The sequence below is a fragment of the Cyprinus carpio genome, chromosome A12 (genome assembly GCF_018340385.1).
Source record: "Cyprinus carpio isolate SPL01 chromosome A12, ASM1834038v1, whole genome shotgun sequence".
Classification (NCBI taxonomy): Eukaryota; Metazoa; Chordata; class Actinopteri; order Cypriniformes; family Cyprinidae; genus Cyprinus; species Cyprinus carpio.
Genome location: NC_056583.1, coordinates 10,665,892 through 10,685,484, shown reverse-complemented (window position 1 = coordinate 10,685,484; position 19,593 = coordinate 10,665,892). Strand labels below are relative to the sequence as shown.

Here is a 19,593-nt window from a genome sequence, read left to right as displayed (position 1 = left end):
CTCTCACTCTCATGCATTAATTCTGGGTTCCTGTGGCTGTAAATAACAGCACAAGGTCGGTTTGGGTTAATATTTCTCTTCAGGGACTCGCTGACAAAAATGAATACAGAGAAAGACTGCAGGATGCCTGGCGTTGACGGCAAAAGAGGAAACACTTCCTTTTTTTGTGTCGTTTAATCGCCTTTTGTTTTCTAAAACTACTTCCTTGAGATTATTGTGACATTTGAAAAAAACATACTCTACAGTTCAAAAGTTTAGGATCGTAAGATTTTTAAATGTTTTTGAAAGAAGACTCTTATGCTCACCAATGCTGCATTTATCTGATTAAAAATAAAAAAAAACGATAATACAAAAAAAAAAAACAGTACTGTAAAATTGTGTGAAATATTATTACCATTTAAAAACTGTTTTGTATTTTAAAATGTAATTTATTCCTGTGATGTCAAAGTTGAATTTTTAGCAGCCCTTACTCCAGAAATCCTTTGTCAACAGTCTCCTCTGTGTCTCTCCCTATCACCGTATGCTGTGTATGCTCTTCTGTATCATCCGCGCCACAAGGATGCGCTGTTTCTACGTGTATTTAGCTTTGATTTAAAATAAAACAGCTCATCCTTGTGCCGTGGATGACACAGAGGAGACCGTTGACAAAGGAATTATTGAATAAAGTCGTTATTTTTGTTTTCTTCGCTTGCAAAAAGTGTTCCCGTCACTTCATATAACCAAGATTGCAGGTCTGATGGAAGATGGAGTATTCTGACAATGACTTTCATACCTTTTATGGACCTTGATACTGTTATTTATTTGGCAGTCTATGGGACAGTCACAGGCCTCCAGGTTTTCATCCAAAATATCTTAAATTATGTTCCGAAGACGAACAGAGCTTTTACGGGTTTGGAACGACATGGGGGTAAGTGATTAATGACAAAATTTTCATTTTGGGATGAAGTATCCCTTTAATATGTTGATTTGGTGTTCAACAAACATTTCCTATTATTATTAATGTTGAAAACAGCTTAATATTCTTGATGAAGATTCTTTGATGAAAGTTCAATTGAACAGCATGTATTTAAAACAGAATTCTTTTATAACATTATAAATGTCTTTACTGTAATTTTTGATCAATGTAATGCATCCTTGCTGAATAAAAGTTTTAATTCCCTTTGTTGAATGGTAATATATAGTCAAAAAGAAAACCCATGGTATGATACAAACTTCTGACTTACAAGCTATTAAAGTAAAAGTATGTTTTTTTTTTCTACACGTATAATAATAAACCAAATTAACAAAATTTTAAGAATACATTTAATTGAGGACTGCTTCTGACAAATTTATGTGGTTTGACAAGGGCATCTCTCTTCCTAGGATTTTGATGCTGTAATTTTACACAATGTAGATTGTGTACAGTGGTTTCAAATCAAAGGTATTTTTAAGTGCAATAAGTCATGCACTTAACCATCATTTTATACTCTTAATTGTCTTTATTCATCATCATTGTTCATGAATATTCAGTGCTTTAAAAAAAAAACAATTGCTATTCATATGGATAACAAAATAGTTTATTCGTATAAACATTTTATTTTTATTTTTGTGATCCTATGAATGTTTCATGATTATTTAACAGGTATGCTATAGATTTGTAAAACATGCCTTAATTATTAGTGAGACACATCAGTCACATGGAAGACGTAAAAAAGAAGAAAAGACGTTGATGCCAGTAGTCTCCATTTTTATTGTGCTAAAAATGGAAATAAAGACATAAATGACTTCCCCTTCCTATCCTCTGAAAAGCGTCAAGAAGAGTGTCCTGTCCACTCTTGGTGATGTTGTTTCAAATGAAACTTACAACCAAGTCCCTACTGATGTTTAAAACCCAATTTGTGAGAGGCCTGAAAAGAGAAGTCCGCTATTACTTACAGGTGATGTCAAATGATCCATGAAACTCTAGAATGCAGTTAACTGGGTAAAATGGAAGCCTCACCTAGATTGAGCTTATCTTTTACAGCCCAGCAGATGCAGTAGTGTTGTAGAAGCTGTTGGAGAAGTTCCTTTTCATCTAAAAACTCTAGACACTCAATTCTGTGATTGTAAAACAAAGAACGTCATTGTAGAGATTCTGATCTCAAACTTTCCTGGCACAGGTTGAACAGTTATAAATACTCCATTGATTACTGTACTTGAGTGTTGGCTTGTGTACCTAGCTACATCTTCCTGAGGAAGCATGTTGTAGACCGTCATCATGTCGAGTGCATTTGCACTTTCCCAGCCTGCTGACAGAAAGCGCTCCTTCTGTGGAAACACACATTAGGTTAATTATCATTAACTAAGACTAAAAATATTTAAAACATTTGATTTTCATTACTTGAAACATAACTTAACTGAAATAAAATCTAATATATAAAATTCTTTATTTAGAAAAAACAACAAAATACTAAAACTTTAAAAATAACTTTTTATATTTGCATTATTATTTTCCTATTTAATACTGTAAAGTTGCTTTGACACAATCTGTATTGTTAAAAGCGCTATATAAATAAAAGTGACTTGACATTTTCAATCCCAATACATATTTCAAGCCATGTTGACCAGATATTCTAAAGTGTCTACAGAAGTTCACCTTGGTGGTACAAAATTAATAAAACTTTAAAATTAAAATAAAAACTAAAAAATTATTAATATAAAAACTCATTCAAAATATTAATACATTTATATTAATGAAACTAATATGACACGTTGGCATCATAAATACTTGGCATTTTAAATCTGATTACAAATTTCAAGCCATGTTGACCAGATATTCTAGGATGCCTAAAGAAGGTCACTGTGGTACAAAATTACTAAAACTTTAACTAAAATGAAAATAAAAACATTAATATTACATGAAACTAATTTATATTAGCACATATGTCTACAGAAGGTCACCATGGCAGTACAAAAACTTACTAATTTACCAAAAATTGCAAAAAATTACTAAAACTACAATTAAAATGAAAACATCTTGGGTTACTCGAGTAACCCATGCTTTCTGAACAGGGAATGAGACTCTGTGTAGCTATGACGCAATGGAAACTCCCCTTGGGTGTGCTGATTGTCTGAAAACCATATGGAATCACATCAATTCACTGGCTGATGGCGCAGGCGCCACCTCGACATCACTACATCACCCACTCCAATATTAGAGACCGTACCATCCGCTCCTCAGATTTCCTACCGAAGAAGTCCTGTCATCTCGTTCTCTATTCAGAGAACATGGGTTACGCTAGTAACCTGAGACATTCTCTTTCATAGGTTCACTCAATGCATAGCTATGATGCAGTGGAAACGATATAACACACCCGCCAAGCTGAGTGTTGCCATATCTGGCCCGATGCAAAATAGTCCAGGCTAACCTCAAAATGCTGGTTCAAACAGAAAGAATCTGGGAACCAGGAGCCGCATCTAAATCTAAGCTACAAAACCTGATAAAAGTTTGAGAAGAGAACCATCTTGCTGCCACATGGATGTCCTCCAGGAGAAATCCTCTGAAAAGAGCTTGAGATACTCCTGGTAGAATGAGCTCGAATACCTAGCAGTGAAGAGGGACCTCACACCTCATACGCAAGGGAGATAGCTTCTCTTACCCAATGAGAAATCCTATGTTTTGAAGCAGCCAGCACCAAAACACACCAACAATTGGGAGGACTTACCCCATTTGCTAGAGCGGTCCACATTGAGCTTCAAAGCTTGGAACAGGGCAGAGCAGGTGAAGCCTCTCGTCTTCAACAGAAGCAAAAGGAGGAGGACAGAAGGAATGAAGCACGACCACCTGGTAGCAAAATGACATGAACAAGACCTTGAGGACATGTAGACTGTAGTAATACCTTAACAAGGCCTGGAACAAACTCTATGCAAGACTCACCAACAGAGAAAGCCTGCAAATCCCCTATGTGTGTGATTCAACAGGAGCGTCACCTTAAGTGTCAGAATCCGTTCAGGATCTAATTCCAAAGGCTTAAATGGAGACTCCAATAAACCCTCCAGGACGACAGACAAGTCCCAGGAAGGAACACTGACATGGCGTGCTGGTTTCAAATGATTAAGCCCAGGCATAAACGAAGGGACCAAACTATGTTTACCTAGGGGGACTTCGTCAGCATACCTGCAAGCAGGGAAAGCTGCAACATAAACTCTCAAGGTGGAAGCAGCCACCCCAGTCATAAACTTTTCCTGCAGAAACTCCAGCACTGAACCAATCAGGCAGCAGACTGGGTCCACTGCATGAGCCAAAAACCATGACTCAAAAACCTTCCACTTGGAAGAATAAACCCTCCTAGTAGGAGCCCCAGCATTATCAATGGTTTGCTGAACATCCAAAGGAAGACCAGAGGTTACAGCCGATTGCCCTTAATTGGCCACATCCATAGCCTCCCAATCTCGGGTGAGGGTGCCAGATTCTGCTCTGGAGTTGAGACAGCAGGTCTTTCCTGAGTGGAATCTCCCATGGGGGGTGCTCTAGAATGGAGACTAGCTCTGAGAACCACGTCTGGGATAGCCAGAACAGGGCTATCAACAGGAGACAGACTCTGCACTCCCTCACACCGCAAAAGATGGCCGAACTCAATTTGATTGTCAGAAATGCGTGCAGCCTCAGATCCGGCCACGGGGGAGCAAAAGCATCTATCCCTAGAGGTGCCGGGTGACATAGGGAGAACCAAAGGGGACACTGGGTTGATTCCAGTGACACTTAGAGATCTACCTCCGCTCTGCCAAAAAGATCCCAGACCAGGGCCACCGTCTGGTGGTTCAGCATCCAGTCCCCCGACCTGAGTTTCTGCCTTGATAAGAAGTGTGCTGCGAGGTTCAGAGCCCCAGAGACGTGAAGACTCATGGGCCCTCCTGGTCATGAACCGCTTAAGGGCAGCTGACTGAGTCTCGGCGGCACCGAACGATCCTGACTATGAGATGAGGGCGTCAAAGAGAAAATATTTTTTAGCCAGTGATGGCACTCAGCAGCCACCAACCCCACCATTGTACTTCCAACCACGCGTGCAGTGTGCTTAGTTGCACACAGCACCAGGTCCAAAGCCACTTCTGGAATCAGGCCCCCTCCCTCGTCCATCTGCTTCAGGGAGTAAGCTTGATAAACCTGAAGGACGGCCATGGTGTGAAGGGTCATGTCTGCCTGGGCCGAAGACACAGAGGGCTGAGCAGACAGAGTGTCCTCGAACGCTGGGATAGTGGCATAATCCTGCTCCACAGAACCTACTAGGTTGGTGAAATCAGCGGCCACCGCGTTAGTAAGACGAGCAGAGAAAGGCTGCTTCCAGCATCTGGAGATTTTGTGATGCAGATCACGGAAAAATGGCAACTTTCTTTGTGCAGGACGAAAATTTGGGCCCCTCAAGAAGCACTCGTCGAGCATAGAGGACTTGGACTCATGCGGTTCATCCGGCCACTCAATATAAAGCTTTTTGGTAGCACGCACTAACTTCTCCACTAGCTCAGTATAGGCTGCAGGCGGTAAAGTGTCAATTCTTGGGCACAAAATCTTCCAAGTCAGATGTTGCTGTCTACAAAATGTCATCTAACCAGAAGGAAACAGTCTTGCGTGCCTCCAGGCTTGGACATAAATAATCTTAGACAAACTCCACGGGCGAATCCGTGTAAGATTGCTCAGGCAAAATAGAGAGGGAAAGAGAGGACGAGGCATGTCTGCTCACTCTCTATAGCCTCGAGCTCCATATTTGAACCTCAGGCTGTGAATTCACGGAGGGCCTCTGCAGCCTCCAGAGCAGTGCGTTGGGTGGAAACGGATGACTCCTTCTCAACAACTGTAAGCCCCGCACAAAGAGTTTTGAGACAGAGATTCTCACTAAATTTACAGTTAGAAGTGCCGAAAAAGCATGTGAGACAAACCCATACAATTAACACACTTACTGTGAGGGTCGTCGCTCACGATAAAGCGGAAACATGGCAGCAGATGAAACTCCATAGCACTTCACCGCAAAGAGAAATTAGGTTCCACTGAATGCAGCTGTTGAAGTGCAAAATAAAAACCTCAAAGAAATAAGCCGAAACATGAGCCAGATAAATCGCTTCTGAAGGGCTAAACGACAGCTTCTGAAGGAAGGAAATCTGATGAGCAGATAGCACGGTCACTAGTAATATAGTGGGTTACGTAGTAAAGTTGAGGTGGAGCCCGTGATCCCATATGGGCTTCAGACAATCTGCACACCCAAGCGTTCCCATTGCGTCATAGGTACGCAATGTTGAGACTATGAAAGAGTACAGAAAATATTAAAATAAGAATGAATTCAAAATATTAATAAATCTGTCTTAGTATATTAATGAAACTAAAATAACATACTATCATCATAAACACTAGCACATTATCAATCTGAACACAAATTTCAAGCTATGTTGACCAGATATTCTAGGGAGTCTATAAAAGCGCACAATGGTGGTGGTAACCTTGAGAGGCCTGTGCTGATACTGCTTGTGAGACTTAAGATTTGGCGGTGGCCGCAGTAAACAATGACTTGAGCTTAACTGCTTTCTTTTCCTGAGTCTTGATCACCCATTGTATGTTGGGCAGGAAAACAACTTTGATTTCCAAGTACAATCCAGTCTAATGTTTTGATTGTACATAGAAAGACACTGTTTTACTGTAAGGAGTAGAATAATCAACAATCATACAGCATGACAGCTGTATAATATCACTGAAGTACGATATAAATAAATAGTTCGAAAGCTGCTAGTACTTAATGTAAAATGTCATACTTGAGAGTCCAGAGACTGACACAGATCTACCCCAGCCAGATTGCACTGTCGTCGCTGTAGATTCTCAATCATGATCTCCCCAAAGCGATCATTCATGTTCACCTGAAAAGATCTGGACACTTAGAGGTGTAGAGAGAAAGAGCTCCTGTTCATGCTTTTAAATGACTGTAATAATGAAGCTTTTTAAAATATGAACTCACCTGTTCATAGTTAATGAACATGGCCGTGGGGAAGGCGTCTGCAACCCAGTGCACCAGTTTAGAGGACTGCTCAGGGGTCATGTACACAAGTACACATTCAGACAGAAACAGAGTGGGCAACCTGGGTGGAAAGAAGCATGAATACACAGATAAAGGAATGTTAAGCAGCTTATATCAATGGTGGGGAAGTGGAGGATCTTAAACTTCCTCTAGATCAGGGGTGTCAAACTCAATTCCTGGAGGGCCGGAGCCCTGCAGAGTTTTGTTCCAACCATGCTCCAACACACATATCATGTAGTTTCAAATAAGCCTGAAGGACTTGATTAGTTGATTAGTGTTTAATTAAGGTTGAATCTACACTCTGCAGGGCTCTGGCCCTCCAGGAATTGCATTTGACACCACTGCTCTAGATAGAGGCTAAATTTAACTATGAATTATGGATAACATTTTATAACTTGATAACATTAGCGCAGCGGTTCTCAATTCCAGTCCTCGTGCCCCCCAGCTCTGCATATTTTGCATGTCTCTCTTTGTTAACACACCTGATTCAGATAATCAGCTCGTTAGAAGTGAGCTCCGTGCATGAACTGTGTTCCCACTGACATGGTCCCTAGACCGTGTTCATTGCTCCATACTCCCTGAGCAGGGGAAATCTGTTGAAGTTTACCTCACTTCGGAACATTTATTCATTTATTTGCACTGCACAACGTCTTCACATACGGACAAGTGTGACATCATATACCTCTGTAAATAAATACAATTTAAATTCACGTCTCCCACACTTCAATGCACTTTGAATGGAACATTTACATTTGCTTCAAACTGGAATCATGGCAGAATATCTTGTGATGTCCACTTCGCAGGGCACTTACGTTCAAATAGAACAAACGTCTGAAGCAGTAAGAGAAACATACAAAATTTGCAGAGCAGGGGGGCGTGAGGACTGGAATCGAGAACCGCTGCGCTAAAGTATTAGGCACCAAGAAATAACAGTGAACAACAGTACTTTTTACACCATTTATTAATCTATATTAATGTTTATTTCTGCATATACTAAGAAAAAAAAAGTTTGTTCTTTTGAACTTCCTATTCATCAAAAAGGTCAAAAATGTATCACAGTTTTCATAAAAATATTGAACAGCACAGTTGTTTTCAACATTGATAATTACAAGAAATGTATCTTAAGCACAAAATCAGCATATTAGAAAGATTTTTTAAAGGATCTTGTGACTTTAACGGCTGCTGGAAATTCAGCTTGCCATCACAGGAATAAATTACATTTTAAAATACATTAAAATGGTCATTTCAAATTGCTATAAAATCTTACAATACTATTGTTTTTACTGCATTTTTATCAAATAAATGCAGCCTTGTTAAGAATAAAAGATGTATTTAATCTATTTCATGTATATTAATAAATACTGCAAAAATATTTTGTTCATTCATTGTTAGTTTCTTATACCTAATGCATTAACTATGTCAAATCTTGTTACAAAATTTTATTTTCCGCATTAATTTTTCCCCATTGAGAAACATCACAATTTGATAATTTAATGCATTTAAGCTTAACAAAAAGTTTGTTCCTTGAAACAAATTATCATGGTAATATGTGAAAGTACACAACAGGAAATCTAATTTTTTGGAAGAGTGGTTTGCGTGCTATGACAACAGACTTTTTTCAGCAGACTTTTTTTTCTCAGCATCTGAGACTGATGAGATTTGCAGCTGTCAAATGTCAAGACGCCATGTTAGGGTGGATTGAAGAGGAAGTTGCAAAAAAACAAGGTGAAAGACCTTGGAAATGATGCCATTGATGTCATACACCTTCTAGAACGGTAGCTTCCTTCGGGTCTCATCAGTTCACATCAAAGTAAACATGCACTTATTGACGCATCTGAGGAAACTTTAAATGCTCCCGAGTGTACTATTGTCGTCAGGGCATCAGCAGAGATGCACAAAAACAAAACAACAGATGCGTGCAACTCCTATTGGTATGCCAAACAGGATGGATCAACCCTATCTAGGAGGCACAGAATCGTTAAGTTAACTTTCTAGTAAATTGAGTTATATCTCAAAATCCTATAGTTCTGATATGTAACGTTCCACCAGCCGTTAATTTTAGTTGCAACAGAGGCAACAAATCAAACATGAACCTTTCAGAAAGACAAATCTGTACATCACAATAAAGATAAGAGAGGCTCATCCTGATGTTGTAACTGCACTTACTTTATAATCTACTTTGATAACCATGTTGATAAAACATCAAAAAAAAAAAAAAAAGTAGTGTATTAGAAAGACTGAAAAAATATTGAATTCATATTTAACTCAGCCAAGGCTGGGACATTACAGTACATACTCTGGATTTATCTGGAACTTTTTTAGTTTCTCCTCTAAAGTTGGCAAGTCTCTTAGATCAGCACCGATAATACAATATCTGTCCGAGTCAAGGCTGTGACCATCTGTCAAAGAGACATAAAGTTGAACAAGTGAAAGGTTACTGTGAAAAACATCACTACACAACAGCAAAGCAAAGCGCTTTGTAACTTCATAATTTGATTTCAATACCCAGAAGGAGTGCATCAGTGGAGTGGGTCTCAATCAAAGGTTTTGATAGTGGAGGTTTCGTCCTGTGATAGATGGAAAACATTTTTATCTCAAGATCATTATCAGTTATCAGATTTCGATCTTCAAAGGCATTCATGTTTTATCATCACACAACTTGTAGAAAGTCCACATGAAAAATACAAGTTTGACTCCTAAATTCTATAACTCTGTACCATATTGTATAGCAATCTCAAACATATACACATCATAAATATATTGCTATAAATGTGGACACTTTTTGTGTGAACCTGACTTTATCCAACACAGAGTCAACTGCAAAAAAAAAAAAAGGTTGTGAGAAAAGGTCTAGTATCATTTGTTTGCAAATGACACTTTGGTATTCTGTTATCTAATGCACTGAGGGCCGGATTGGATTGGATTACGTAATTCCCTCTGTAGTCTGTACACAGCTTGTGTATTTCTATTCTGTCACTTACATAGACAGCCTTAAACCAAGGCACTTACACACATACAAAATCTTCCCTTTCTTTGCATTTCACCTTTGCCCTAGCTTGTTTCCTAGTTTAGCTTTCTAATAAACCTGGCATTGTAGACTATGAATATTGTTGGCTCTGTGACAAATTGCTTATGTTTCTCTATTGTAAGTCACTTTAAAATAAAATGCACTGTGAAATGTAAATGCAGTCTTGTGTATGTTGCACAGCCACACATAATACAGCAACTTCCACTGACTGTGGTTATGTAGCAATTAAAAATATATATATATATATTCTAATCGCCCATGACAAAACATCCTCCACACAAGTATAAATCAAATGCATAACAGGTACTGAATAGTATTATTTCAGGTGGGGTACTTTAAAATGATAAAGAGCACCAAAGGACAGATTAAATTTAATACACTCCAAAATAGACGGCAGATATAGCCTACAATCCAACCTTTACTTTGGAGGGTGGATATACTTAGACGGAGCGTCCTAGAAAACTTCTCATTTGAGATACTGTCTCCCTCTACAGGAATATGACTAAAAGAACATGCTAAGCATCCAAAATCATTCAGGTTAATGTCCAAAAGCAGTTTACTAAAAATAATAACAACAATAATATTATAACAGTAAAAATGCCTTACTTGATGTTGTGGATTTTTCTGGCAACAATCATTGGGAAGTCGACTTCAAAGAACTTTTTTGGCATAATGTTTTCATCCTAAAAATTTAGATAGTATATGTGCTTAGTAAAAATAAGATAATTGTTTTAATTGCTTATAAAAAAATAGATTATTTTATGGGAGGCTGTATAAGAATATAAGAAGAAACTTTTTCCTTATTAAAGAGATATATAACTAATATAATTATTATTACTTTTTTCTTTGTAATAATAATTCTTCTTCTTCTTTTTGAATCTCTAAATAGCTAAAAGTGAAATTAATAATAATAATAATAAAAAAAAAAACCTTTAATCTCCAAAAAGTAGTATCCAGTCCTGCCCCAAGATTCACCACCTGGCAGTCACACTGTGTCTTCTTGAGAAAAGCATCAATAAGAAGATTCATTCCTTTGACGCGTCCATAATAACCTACAGCACATTTAAAACAATAGAGCATTTGATTAAACGCAGCTGCAAACATTAACCAGCAGGGGGAGATATTTAAACAATCACTCTTACCTCTGTTGATCTCAGGTGCTTTACGTTCACCTACTTGCCTCACAAAATACTGGACGTAGAGGTCAGTCCAGTAACCTTTACTGGTAGCAAACCTATAAAACAAAATAAAAAACATAGTTGTATAAAATATTAAATTATTATTATACGTCAATAACAAATAGTATAACGACAGCGTTGTTCTAGAACATAAAAATATTTTATAATCTGTAAAAGATGACATAATGTAAGTATTATATACAGCTATTCATTTCAGTAACATTGTGCAGAACCATGACTTTAATATATTTTCCCCCATTTTAGAAATGCACAGGATGCTCAATAGCATTAACGTTACAGTAGAATGTTTAAGAAACACGCCAATCATGTTTAATAATTTTATTATTGATTACTGTACGCCGTGCTACCTTTTGCATATCGATGCATCGTCGCAAGTAGCTCTGACTGCTTCATCAGCAATGTCAGAATCTGCAAATGGCTGTTTGGATGCCATGGATACTCAGAGATTTAAAGCTGATAAACTCTGCGTTACATACACATTCTGTATTCGTATGAACACAAATGCTAAATGTTAGCTAAACTGATCGGGTTTCGAAAAACGCAGTAGTCTAAAGATTCAATACTTCATAGGCAAGGTTATCAACAGATTCTTTAAATAATTTTTTTAGGCACATTTATTTGAATAAAGCATACTGATTTTCACAGCCGCATAACAGAAACAAAACTGGACCATACGCATTCCGTTTGACAATCACATGTTTTCATCTATTTCCGCTGACGGAGCGTTCCTTCTTCTTCTTCTTCGTCTTGTAGAGTTAAATGGCGGTTGGCATACAACTTCAAGGTGCATTACCGCCACCTGCTGGTTAGAAGTATGCAAAACCGTTGCCCTAATACCCTCTACACCTATATTCTTTTATCTAGATTAGTCATTTTCAAATAAAGCATTAAAAAATGAATACATTCGACGGAGCTTTCCCATAATACATCTCGAGGTGTCGAGGAGACCTTACTGCGCATGGCAGTTTTTAGTTAATTCACATTTATGTGTACGTTTACATCGGTTGATGTGCAGATGTTTACGCTTATGATTCTGCAAACTGTAAAAGAGTGCTTTTAAAAATACCCCGGCGGTTTATATTATTCTTCACAACAGTTTTAAATCCCTGCATCACTCACGTAAATGGTAGCAGAAAAATGTCCCGCTAGCTTCGGATTTATTATAGAGAGCCTATTAGAGATTAAGGATCTCAGGGCTATAAAAACTTAAATCTGCCATTTAAACACATGCCACTGATAAAATCAGAGAAAGCTGACCGCGTTTTTAATAAATGAAAGTTGTGTATTTGGATTGGAGCCTGTCAAGCCCCGATGAGTTAAAGTTATAAATGTAGAGGAGTTGGATATTTTTATTTTATTTTATTTTATTAGCACTGTTCTCAGATTTTATATATTTCTAAAGCACGTCCAGTACTTGAAGTATTAAAATAGACAATATATAAAATAAACAGTGTGACGCAAACAAGTAACATGAGGCTAATGGAAAATAAAATAAAAGGACATGGTAATATCTTATAAAAAAGATCATAGCTTATTTTATAAACTAAAACGGAATAAATAATTATTTATGAGGTAAACACAAAAGGAAGGACATGTCAAGTTCCTACAGTCCATACAGGGATTGTATGGTCGTCCCAGTAGGTAATACTGGACCTGGACTACTAGTCTTCGTTGTCTGTGTCTCAAAACCCTTCAGGCTGCCTTCACAGACCGCATTTTTGGAGATCACAGACGCTCCAAGAATGCTGTCTGTAAAGTCAGCGCACTAGGTTTCGAGCCAGCCCCTGTGTCCACATTAATGTCATACTGATCAGCCCGGAGCTGGAGCTGCTGAACACACACAGTACCCGACACGACTGGAGTAACGTTAGATGTCACGGGCTGGCATACGTGGAAACACCGCTCACTCCCGCTCATGAGAGCAGTGCAACACGGAATGACATGAAACGAGTACCGCTATTCACCGGAGCTAACTTTTTCCACACTGTTTTTTTCTTCTTCTCCAGATCGGCTAGTTTTCTAGCTGCTTGAGCTAACCGTACACCGGGCTGTTTTAATGTAATCATCCACACGACTTCACCATCGTGCTCAAGGATCTTTCGGCTCATGAGGCATCGACGAACACACTCTCCACGTCTTAAAAACTGGGTTTTGAGGCCGACGCCACTAAAATGAAGAAACAGTTCAATCGGATGAGACAGCTCGCCAATCAAACAGTTGGCAGGCGAGTATAGATTTAAAGTTTTTATTCGGTTTTGCCCTCTGATGGATGCGCACGGGCAGCTCTGTCATGGTTTGATATGTTGTTGTTGTTATGTTGTCAAGGCAGTAGCTGGCTTTAACAATTATTTTGCGATTTATCGCTTAGTATAACAGCAAGTAGTTTAGGAGTACACTTTCTTCGTTGTCTTACATTATATTTTTAGATTACGTAATTGTATGATTAACGTTACAGACTGAACTTTTTTGACATGCTACTTTTGATTTGAATATTGTTACAATGTTAGATTTGTTGCGGCCTCTTAATGGGAAATGGTTTAAGTTAAGCTATCTGATGAACTACGATCCGATTGTGAACGAATCATTCTGTTGAGTCGGATTTTTGCAATGAATCGGTACTAAAAAAGCAAGGTATGAACGATTCGTTAATGAATCGACTGTACTATTTGCTCATGAATGTGATCAATTTACCAGTTGGTATAACAGCAACTACCTAAATGGTAAAAAAAATTACTTATTATATTTTTCTTTGTTTGACGTTATACACCAAGATTATGCAGTTCTTTGACCGCAGACTCTTTTAGATACATTATTTTTTGGACATAACCTTAATAACTTAAGAGTACCACTAATGAATCGCTGCGGCCTTATTTATGCTGTGTCTGTAAAATAAAGCTTTTAATAAACTACTTGGGGCCAGTTGCATGAACATAGCTACTTATATTAAGACTAAGAACTAGTTTGACCAACTAGCAGTTAACCAAGTGGTAATCGGTCGTGCTTTTTGGATTCAGATTAGACCAGTATACCTTTTACGTAATTGAATTTACACAGTTATGATCAGTTCTGGAGGAAAAAATATAGATGACTAACTTTTAAGACTAGCTGTGCAGTTAAATCTGGCTGCACACTAGACGATTTTCAAATCTTAACCGATTTTAAAACCACAGACAAGAAGACAGTTCATCCGATTTTTAGCCTTATAATCTTCTGAACACACACACTAGACGATTTGACCAGATCACGAGACCACACGCTTGATGATTGTAGGAACGATTTCACAGTGATCTCACAGAGACTCACAAGATCAAACGTGACTAGAGAGGAAAAACAAATAGAGGACAATTAACATTGTCAGCGGGCTCTCCTGGCGGCATTCTGTTTCACAGTGAAAAACAATGGATAAAAGAGAATATGGGTGATGTTCTGTGCTTTCATGGCATGTTTGTGGCTGTCAAGTTTCAGCTATAGAAGCATGCAACATCCGGTAGGTGACGCTTGATCGCTCTCATTGGCTATCACGGGGATCACATCAGAGGCAGACCGATAAAGAGTCGTAAATATAAAACATGTTTGATATTTATGATTTGAGTTCGGTGACGCTCCGTCTCGATCGGTAGCACACAAATAATCGTAATGACACCACACAATAGAGTATTTTTTGGACAAAAAATCGTTTGCTACAAGCCACGAAACGGACAACACCCCCCGATCATTTGTGGATGCAAATCGGGCTTAAAATCGGCCTTAAAATCGTCTAGTGTGCGGCCAGCCTAATGTAGTTGGCACCTGAAGACTAGGCATGTCCAAATCATTCTTTGGAGTCGGATCTTTGAAATGAGTTGGTCAGATCTGTCCAAACAGTAAATTGTTTGAACTAGTCGTTCACGAATCGACTGAATGATTCACTCATGAATCAGTCTGAGTGGTTCTCAGTTCTCTAACTCATTCATTGAAAATTAACTTTAGGTTCTGATAGACTCATGACCGAAACAAACCAAATATAAAAAGACAAAAAAACATGTGTTAGTAGAACTAAAAAAAATGTAAATAATGTAAAAAGGTAATAAACAGCAATATGTGATGTGACTTCATACTGGAATGCATCATGTTGGGGATGTCAGGAATCAGAATGTGATATAATTGTTGAATCGTTTTTTGAACCGGTTCTATGAACCGAATCATGATGAATAAATCTGCCTTCCATCACTAGCGACAATTTTCCCTCTTCATACGTGTATTGAGAACAACCTGGCTCTTTTTGAAAATACAGTTCTTGGATATTATGTGTGCTTATTGTATTTTCTAATGTTTGTTTGTCAGCCAACGAGTCCTTTGAGCTCATACTTTGTATCCTACATTGAAATGGTATGTGCATGGTCATCACTTCTGACTCCTCTGACTGTTGATAAAGCCTCAAACTGCATTCTTCATTCTGCACAAGCTGCTTGAGGGTAAACGGACCTCTAAATTCTCAGCATACAGGGCACAAGTCTCTCAGGGAGGAGTTAAAGCTATAAAAGCTGCCCCCCCCCCAAGTCGAACAATAGTTTGTTCACTACAATCCTTTTGAGTAGGCCTAATACAGATTTTAAATTAAGTTTCTATCAATTAGACTAACTTTATTGAACAGGCTGCATGACTAAATTAACTGTAGGTAGACATAATGTAACATTTCTATCTGATAATTCCTTTCCGTAATCTCACTCAAATAGGCTAGATGGTATCAGAGATGACTAGCCTTTAACTGTTTTTCTTTTTAACCAATCATAGCACGTTTACAAGGATGGATGCACTTGCCTATCAGCTATGCTCATCTAACTGGTGGTTAACCTGACCTTTAGCATCCATGTCTGCAGCGTCATTCCCTTTAAATGTGTGCAATTCTATCAGCCACCAGAGACATTTGGATAGCCTGATGATACTAGAATGGTATAAGTTGAGAAATGCCAGTAGTTAACTGTTTACTGAGCCCAACCTGGCAAGGCCATTCCTGTTCAGTTTAAAAGAAGATTTATAATTTTGTTGCAAAGTTTGGAATACCAGGAAATTTACAGCCCCCTTAATCTTTCTGGGCCTCAGAAAATTACTGTCTGCTTTAAAGAGGGCGGTACATCCACCACCACTAGACAGCCCAGTGTATTTTCGCAAAATTTGAGGTGTCAAATTATACCTCTAAATGAAGATCTATATAGTTATGAACTTAAAAAGCATAATTTGGTTTTAAAGCAATTAAATTTCAAATATCAAGCATCAGACACACTGAATCACACTAGTATTGTTCATAACCCTGGATGCCTGTGCCTCTAAGGCTACGTTTATGCGACGAAGATGTAGTCAAAAATGGAAAAGTTTTCCGATTGCGTTTTTAAAAAGTTTCACGTATACACGACAACGTTTTCAAAATGATTTGCGTTAGCACATATCCGTGAAAATGTCCAAAAACGCTGTACTACATATGCCAGGCCAGAAGTTGGCGCTGTCACCTTGTTAGTAAACAGTACCTGTAGGGACGTGATGATTATATGTTATATATGATGCATCTCTGCTGTTGGATGTAATATTGGTGAAGTAAAGCTATATTTTGCTGAAGAAGCATTCGCAAACTCTTGAGCAGCAACAACTGTACCATGTACTCCGCCATTGTTGTGTATGTTTGTTCGCGCTTGCCTTTAAAATCGACACGTACTGCGCATGTCTACACACCTAACACGTACTACGCACGCGCATGACATCACCGTTTTCAAAGATTCCCATTTTGGGTGTTTACACGGACGTGATAACGGTGCCGTTTTCAAAAATTTGCACTTTGAAACCCATTTTCAAAAATATGCGTTTTTGGTGTTGTAGTGTAAATTGTCGTTTAAAAAGAATGGAAAGTTTCATGTTTTTTTTCTGGTTTTTTTGTCGTGTAAACGGCCCCTAATATTTATTTACATATGCCCATTGGCAAACTGTGCTATTAGGTAAGGCATTTGACCTTACATAGTGAAGTATAAAGCTCTGTAGTGATCAGTTATTAAATCATACTGCTGAACTGTCTATGATCTGACAAAGTCCATCTGACGTGACCTGTAGTCTTCCATTCATTTATGTTATTTGAAAAAGAAACTGCAAGCATAGACATACATTACCATTCAAAAGTTTGGGGTCAGTAAAATTAAGAATTTTTTTTTTGTTTTTATTAAATAATTTCTAGAATAATTTTTTACATTTATAATGTTACAAAAGATGTTTATTTTCTAATACATGCTTTTCTTTGTGAACTTTCAAAGAATATATAACTGTTTCCACAAATATATTAAGCAGTTTTTAACATTAATAATAACAAGAAATATTTATTGAGCACCTAATCATCCTATTAGAATGAGTTTATGAAAGATCATGTGACACTGAAGACTGGAGTGATGGCTGTTGAAAATTCAGCCATCACAGGGACAAAGAACATTTTGAAATGAATTAAAATAGAAAACAGGCATTTTAAATTATATAAACATTTGAATGGTAGTGAAACAATTGTTTTTTGACTGCATGTTGAAATGTTTTATTTTACTTTTGTTTCTCATTAACATATTTGTATACACAGAGCCGTTTGATAAATAATATGAAAACATTAAAAGCCAGTCATTGACCTTTGCCTTGTAAACACAAATGTTCTACATGTGGATAAAAGCGATTTAGCTGGAATTCTCATCTCTTCCTGAATTTATTTTACAAACAATAAATCACTTCAGTGTGATGCAAAAAGCAGACTTGAAGCGGTTGAGGACATGAGACATGGTGGGGGGGGTTGAGGTGGCTGGGCGCAGGTTTCAGCAGGTCCCATGGTTCCTGTGATTGTGAGAAGGCAGTACACGGTGTTCGGCATGCAACCCCTCAAAGGAAATCTCTCCTTATTCTTTTTTAAACAGGAAGACATACTGAGGAAGTTACATTTCTATGAATGAAATCAAAGAATCAACACCGAGGCAGATCCAGTGGCAATCTGGAGTTTAAACCATGTGACATAAGATTCTACCCGACAATCTATGGCACGCTATAACACCTTCCCAAAGCACATTAGTGCCACTTTACCTCACAGTTTATCAGAAGACTAGAACCACCTGCCAGTCTGCTGATGATGCAGATCTATTGTCAGCTCAGGTTTTTCACTGGCCTCGGGTGCTGTGTTTGTTTCAGCAAAGAGGAAAAGCAAGATTGTTGTAATTAAAGTAAAAGCATGGCTGTTTTAATAGACAGTTACAGAAATCAAGCTGTCAGTGCAAAGGTTTTTACAGTGGCTACCATATCTGCTCTTAATCAGCTTCTTTATCAAATACTGTTGATATCAGTGTGTAATGCTCGGCTCAAACCATGATAATATGATTAAGGGCATAAACTTGCCACTTATCTGAATATAACATACAGATAAGGATAATATGAGATAAAATATAATATTGTTGTGGCTGTACGGTGATTCACGAATTAGAAACAGTGCCCAAATGGGGGTAGGCAATTTGTTAAGGATAATAATGCATTTTATATCTGGCAAACAAAGAGGAAGATGTGCAATTTGTTTTCAAAGTTAGAAAATTGAAATGATAAACCAATGCTGCTGTTTTTCAGTAAAAGTGTGCATATGAACTTATAGCAGTCATGGCGAACATTAAAACGGTTTATGAAAAAAAAAAATGAAATTATATATATAAAATTGTAAATATTATAAAAATAAGTTAAAATTCTTAAGCAAAGTGTTGCTTAAAATAGCTTTTTCCCCCTATTTTTTTTAGCTTTTTGTTTTGGCCAGTGAAGATGTTGGGTGGGCAACACTACTGCTCAAAAGTTTTTGGTCACTAGGATTTTATATCAGGATCGGGATCAGTACGACTTTTAATGTTTTTTTTTTAAAAAGTCTCTTATGCTCATCAAGGCTGCATTTATTTGATAAAAATACAGAAAAAAAAAACAATCTTGCAAAATGTTACGACAATATAAAATAATGGTTTCTATTGTAATATCCTTTAAAATATAATTTATTTCTGTGATGCAAAGCTGAATTTCCACCAGCCATTACTCCGGTATAAAGTGTCACATGATCCTTTAGAAATCATTCTAATATTCTGATTTATTATTAGAATTATCAATCCTGGCATCAGATGTGCTGCAAAATATTTTTTGGAAAGTGCGATACTTTTTTCAGGATTCTTTGATGAATAAAAAGTAAAAAAGAACAGCATTTATCCAAAATATAAATCTTTTCTAACAGTGTAAATCTTTGCTATCACTTCTTAACAATTTAACACATCCTTGCTGAATAAAAGTTTTAATTTCTTTCAAAAAAAGAAAGAATAAAAATTTACTGACCCCAAAC

The 19,593-nt window shown here is 37.5% G+C and overlaps 2 protein-coding genes across 5 annotated transcripts in view; one reads left to right on the top strand and one right to left on the bottom strand.

Moving 5' to 3' along the window:
* Window positions 1-1,709: 1,709 nt before the first annotated feature.
* On the bottom strand, window positions 1,710-11,980 carry LOC109062376 (leucine carboxyl methyltransferase 1-like). Of its 3 annotated transcripts, none has more exons than XM_019079480.2 (11): window positions 11,591-11,978; window positions 11,187-11,278; window positions 10,975-11,096; window positions 10,651-10,727; window positions 9,522-9,583; window positions 9,313-9,415; window positions 6,957-7,077; window positions 6,757-6,858; window positions 2,195-2,283; window positions 1,979-2,076; window positions 1,710-1,886 (listed from the first exon to the last, which is right to left on the bottom strand). In XM_019079480.2, exons 1-11 carry the CDS (start codon window positions 11,674-11,676, stop codon window positions 1,864-1,866), a joined length of 975 nt encoding a protein of 324 aa, XP_018935025.1. In that variant the 5' UTR covers window positions 11,677-11,978; the 3' UTR covers window positions 1,710-1,863. The 3 variants fall into 3 exon arrangements, 2 of the variants coding, with proteins under 2 accessions (XP_018935025.1, XP_018935023.1); XM_019079478.2 differs by having other exon boundaries at window positions 2,195-2,286; window positions 11,591-11,976; XR_006161336.1 differs by lacking the exon at window positions 1,710-1,886 and adding an exon at window positions 3,684-3,802 and having other exon boundaries at window positions 2,059-2,076; window positions 2,195-2,286; window positions 11,591-11,980.
* Window positions 11,981-12,909: 929 nt separating this feature from the next.
* The window catches only part of LOC109062018 (rho GTPase-activating protein 17-like), a 28,317-nt gene continuing 21,633 nt past the window's right edge, over window positions 12,910-19,593 (top strand). Inside the window, exon 1 of one of the 2 annotated variants that reach the window (XM_042767476.1) lies at window positions 12,910-13,467. In XM_042767476.1, the coding sequence (XP_042623410.1) occupies window positions 13,415-13,467 (53 nt within the window). In that variant the 5' untranslated portion in view covers window positions 12,910-13,414. The remainder of the gene's footprint in view (window positions 13,468-19,593) is intronic. The other variant, XM_042767477.1, reaches the window with a different exon arrangement.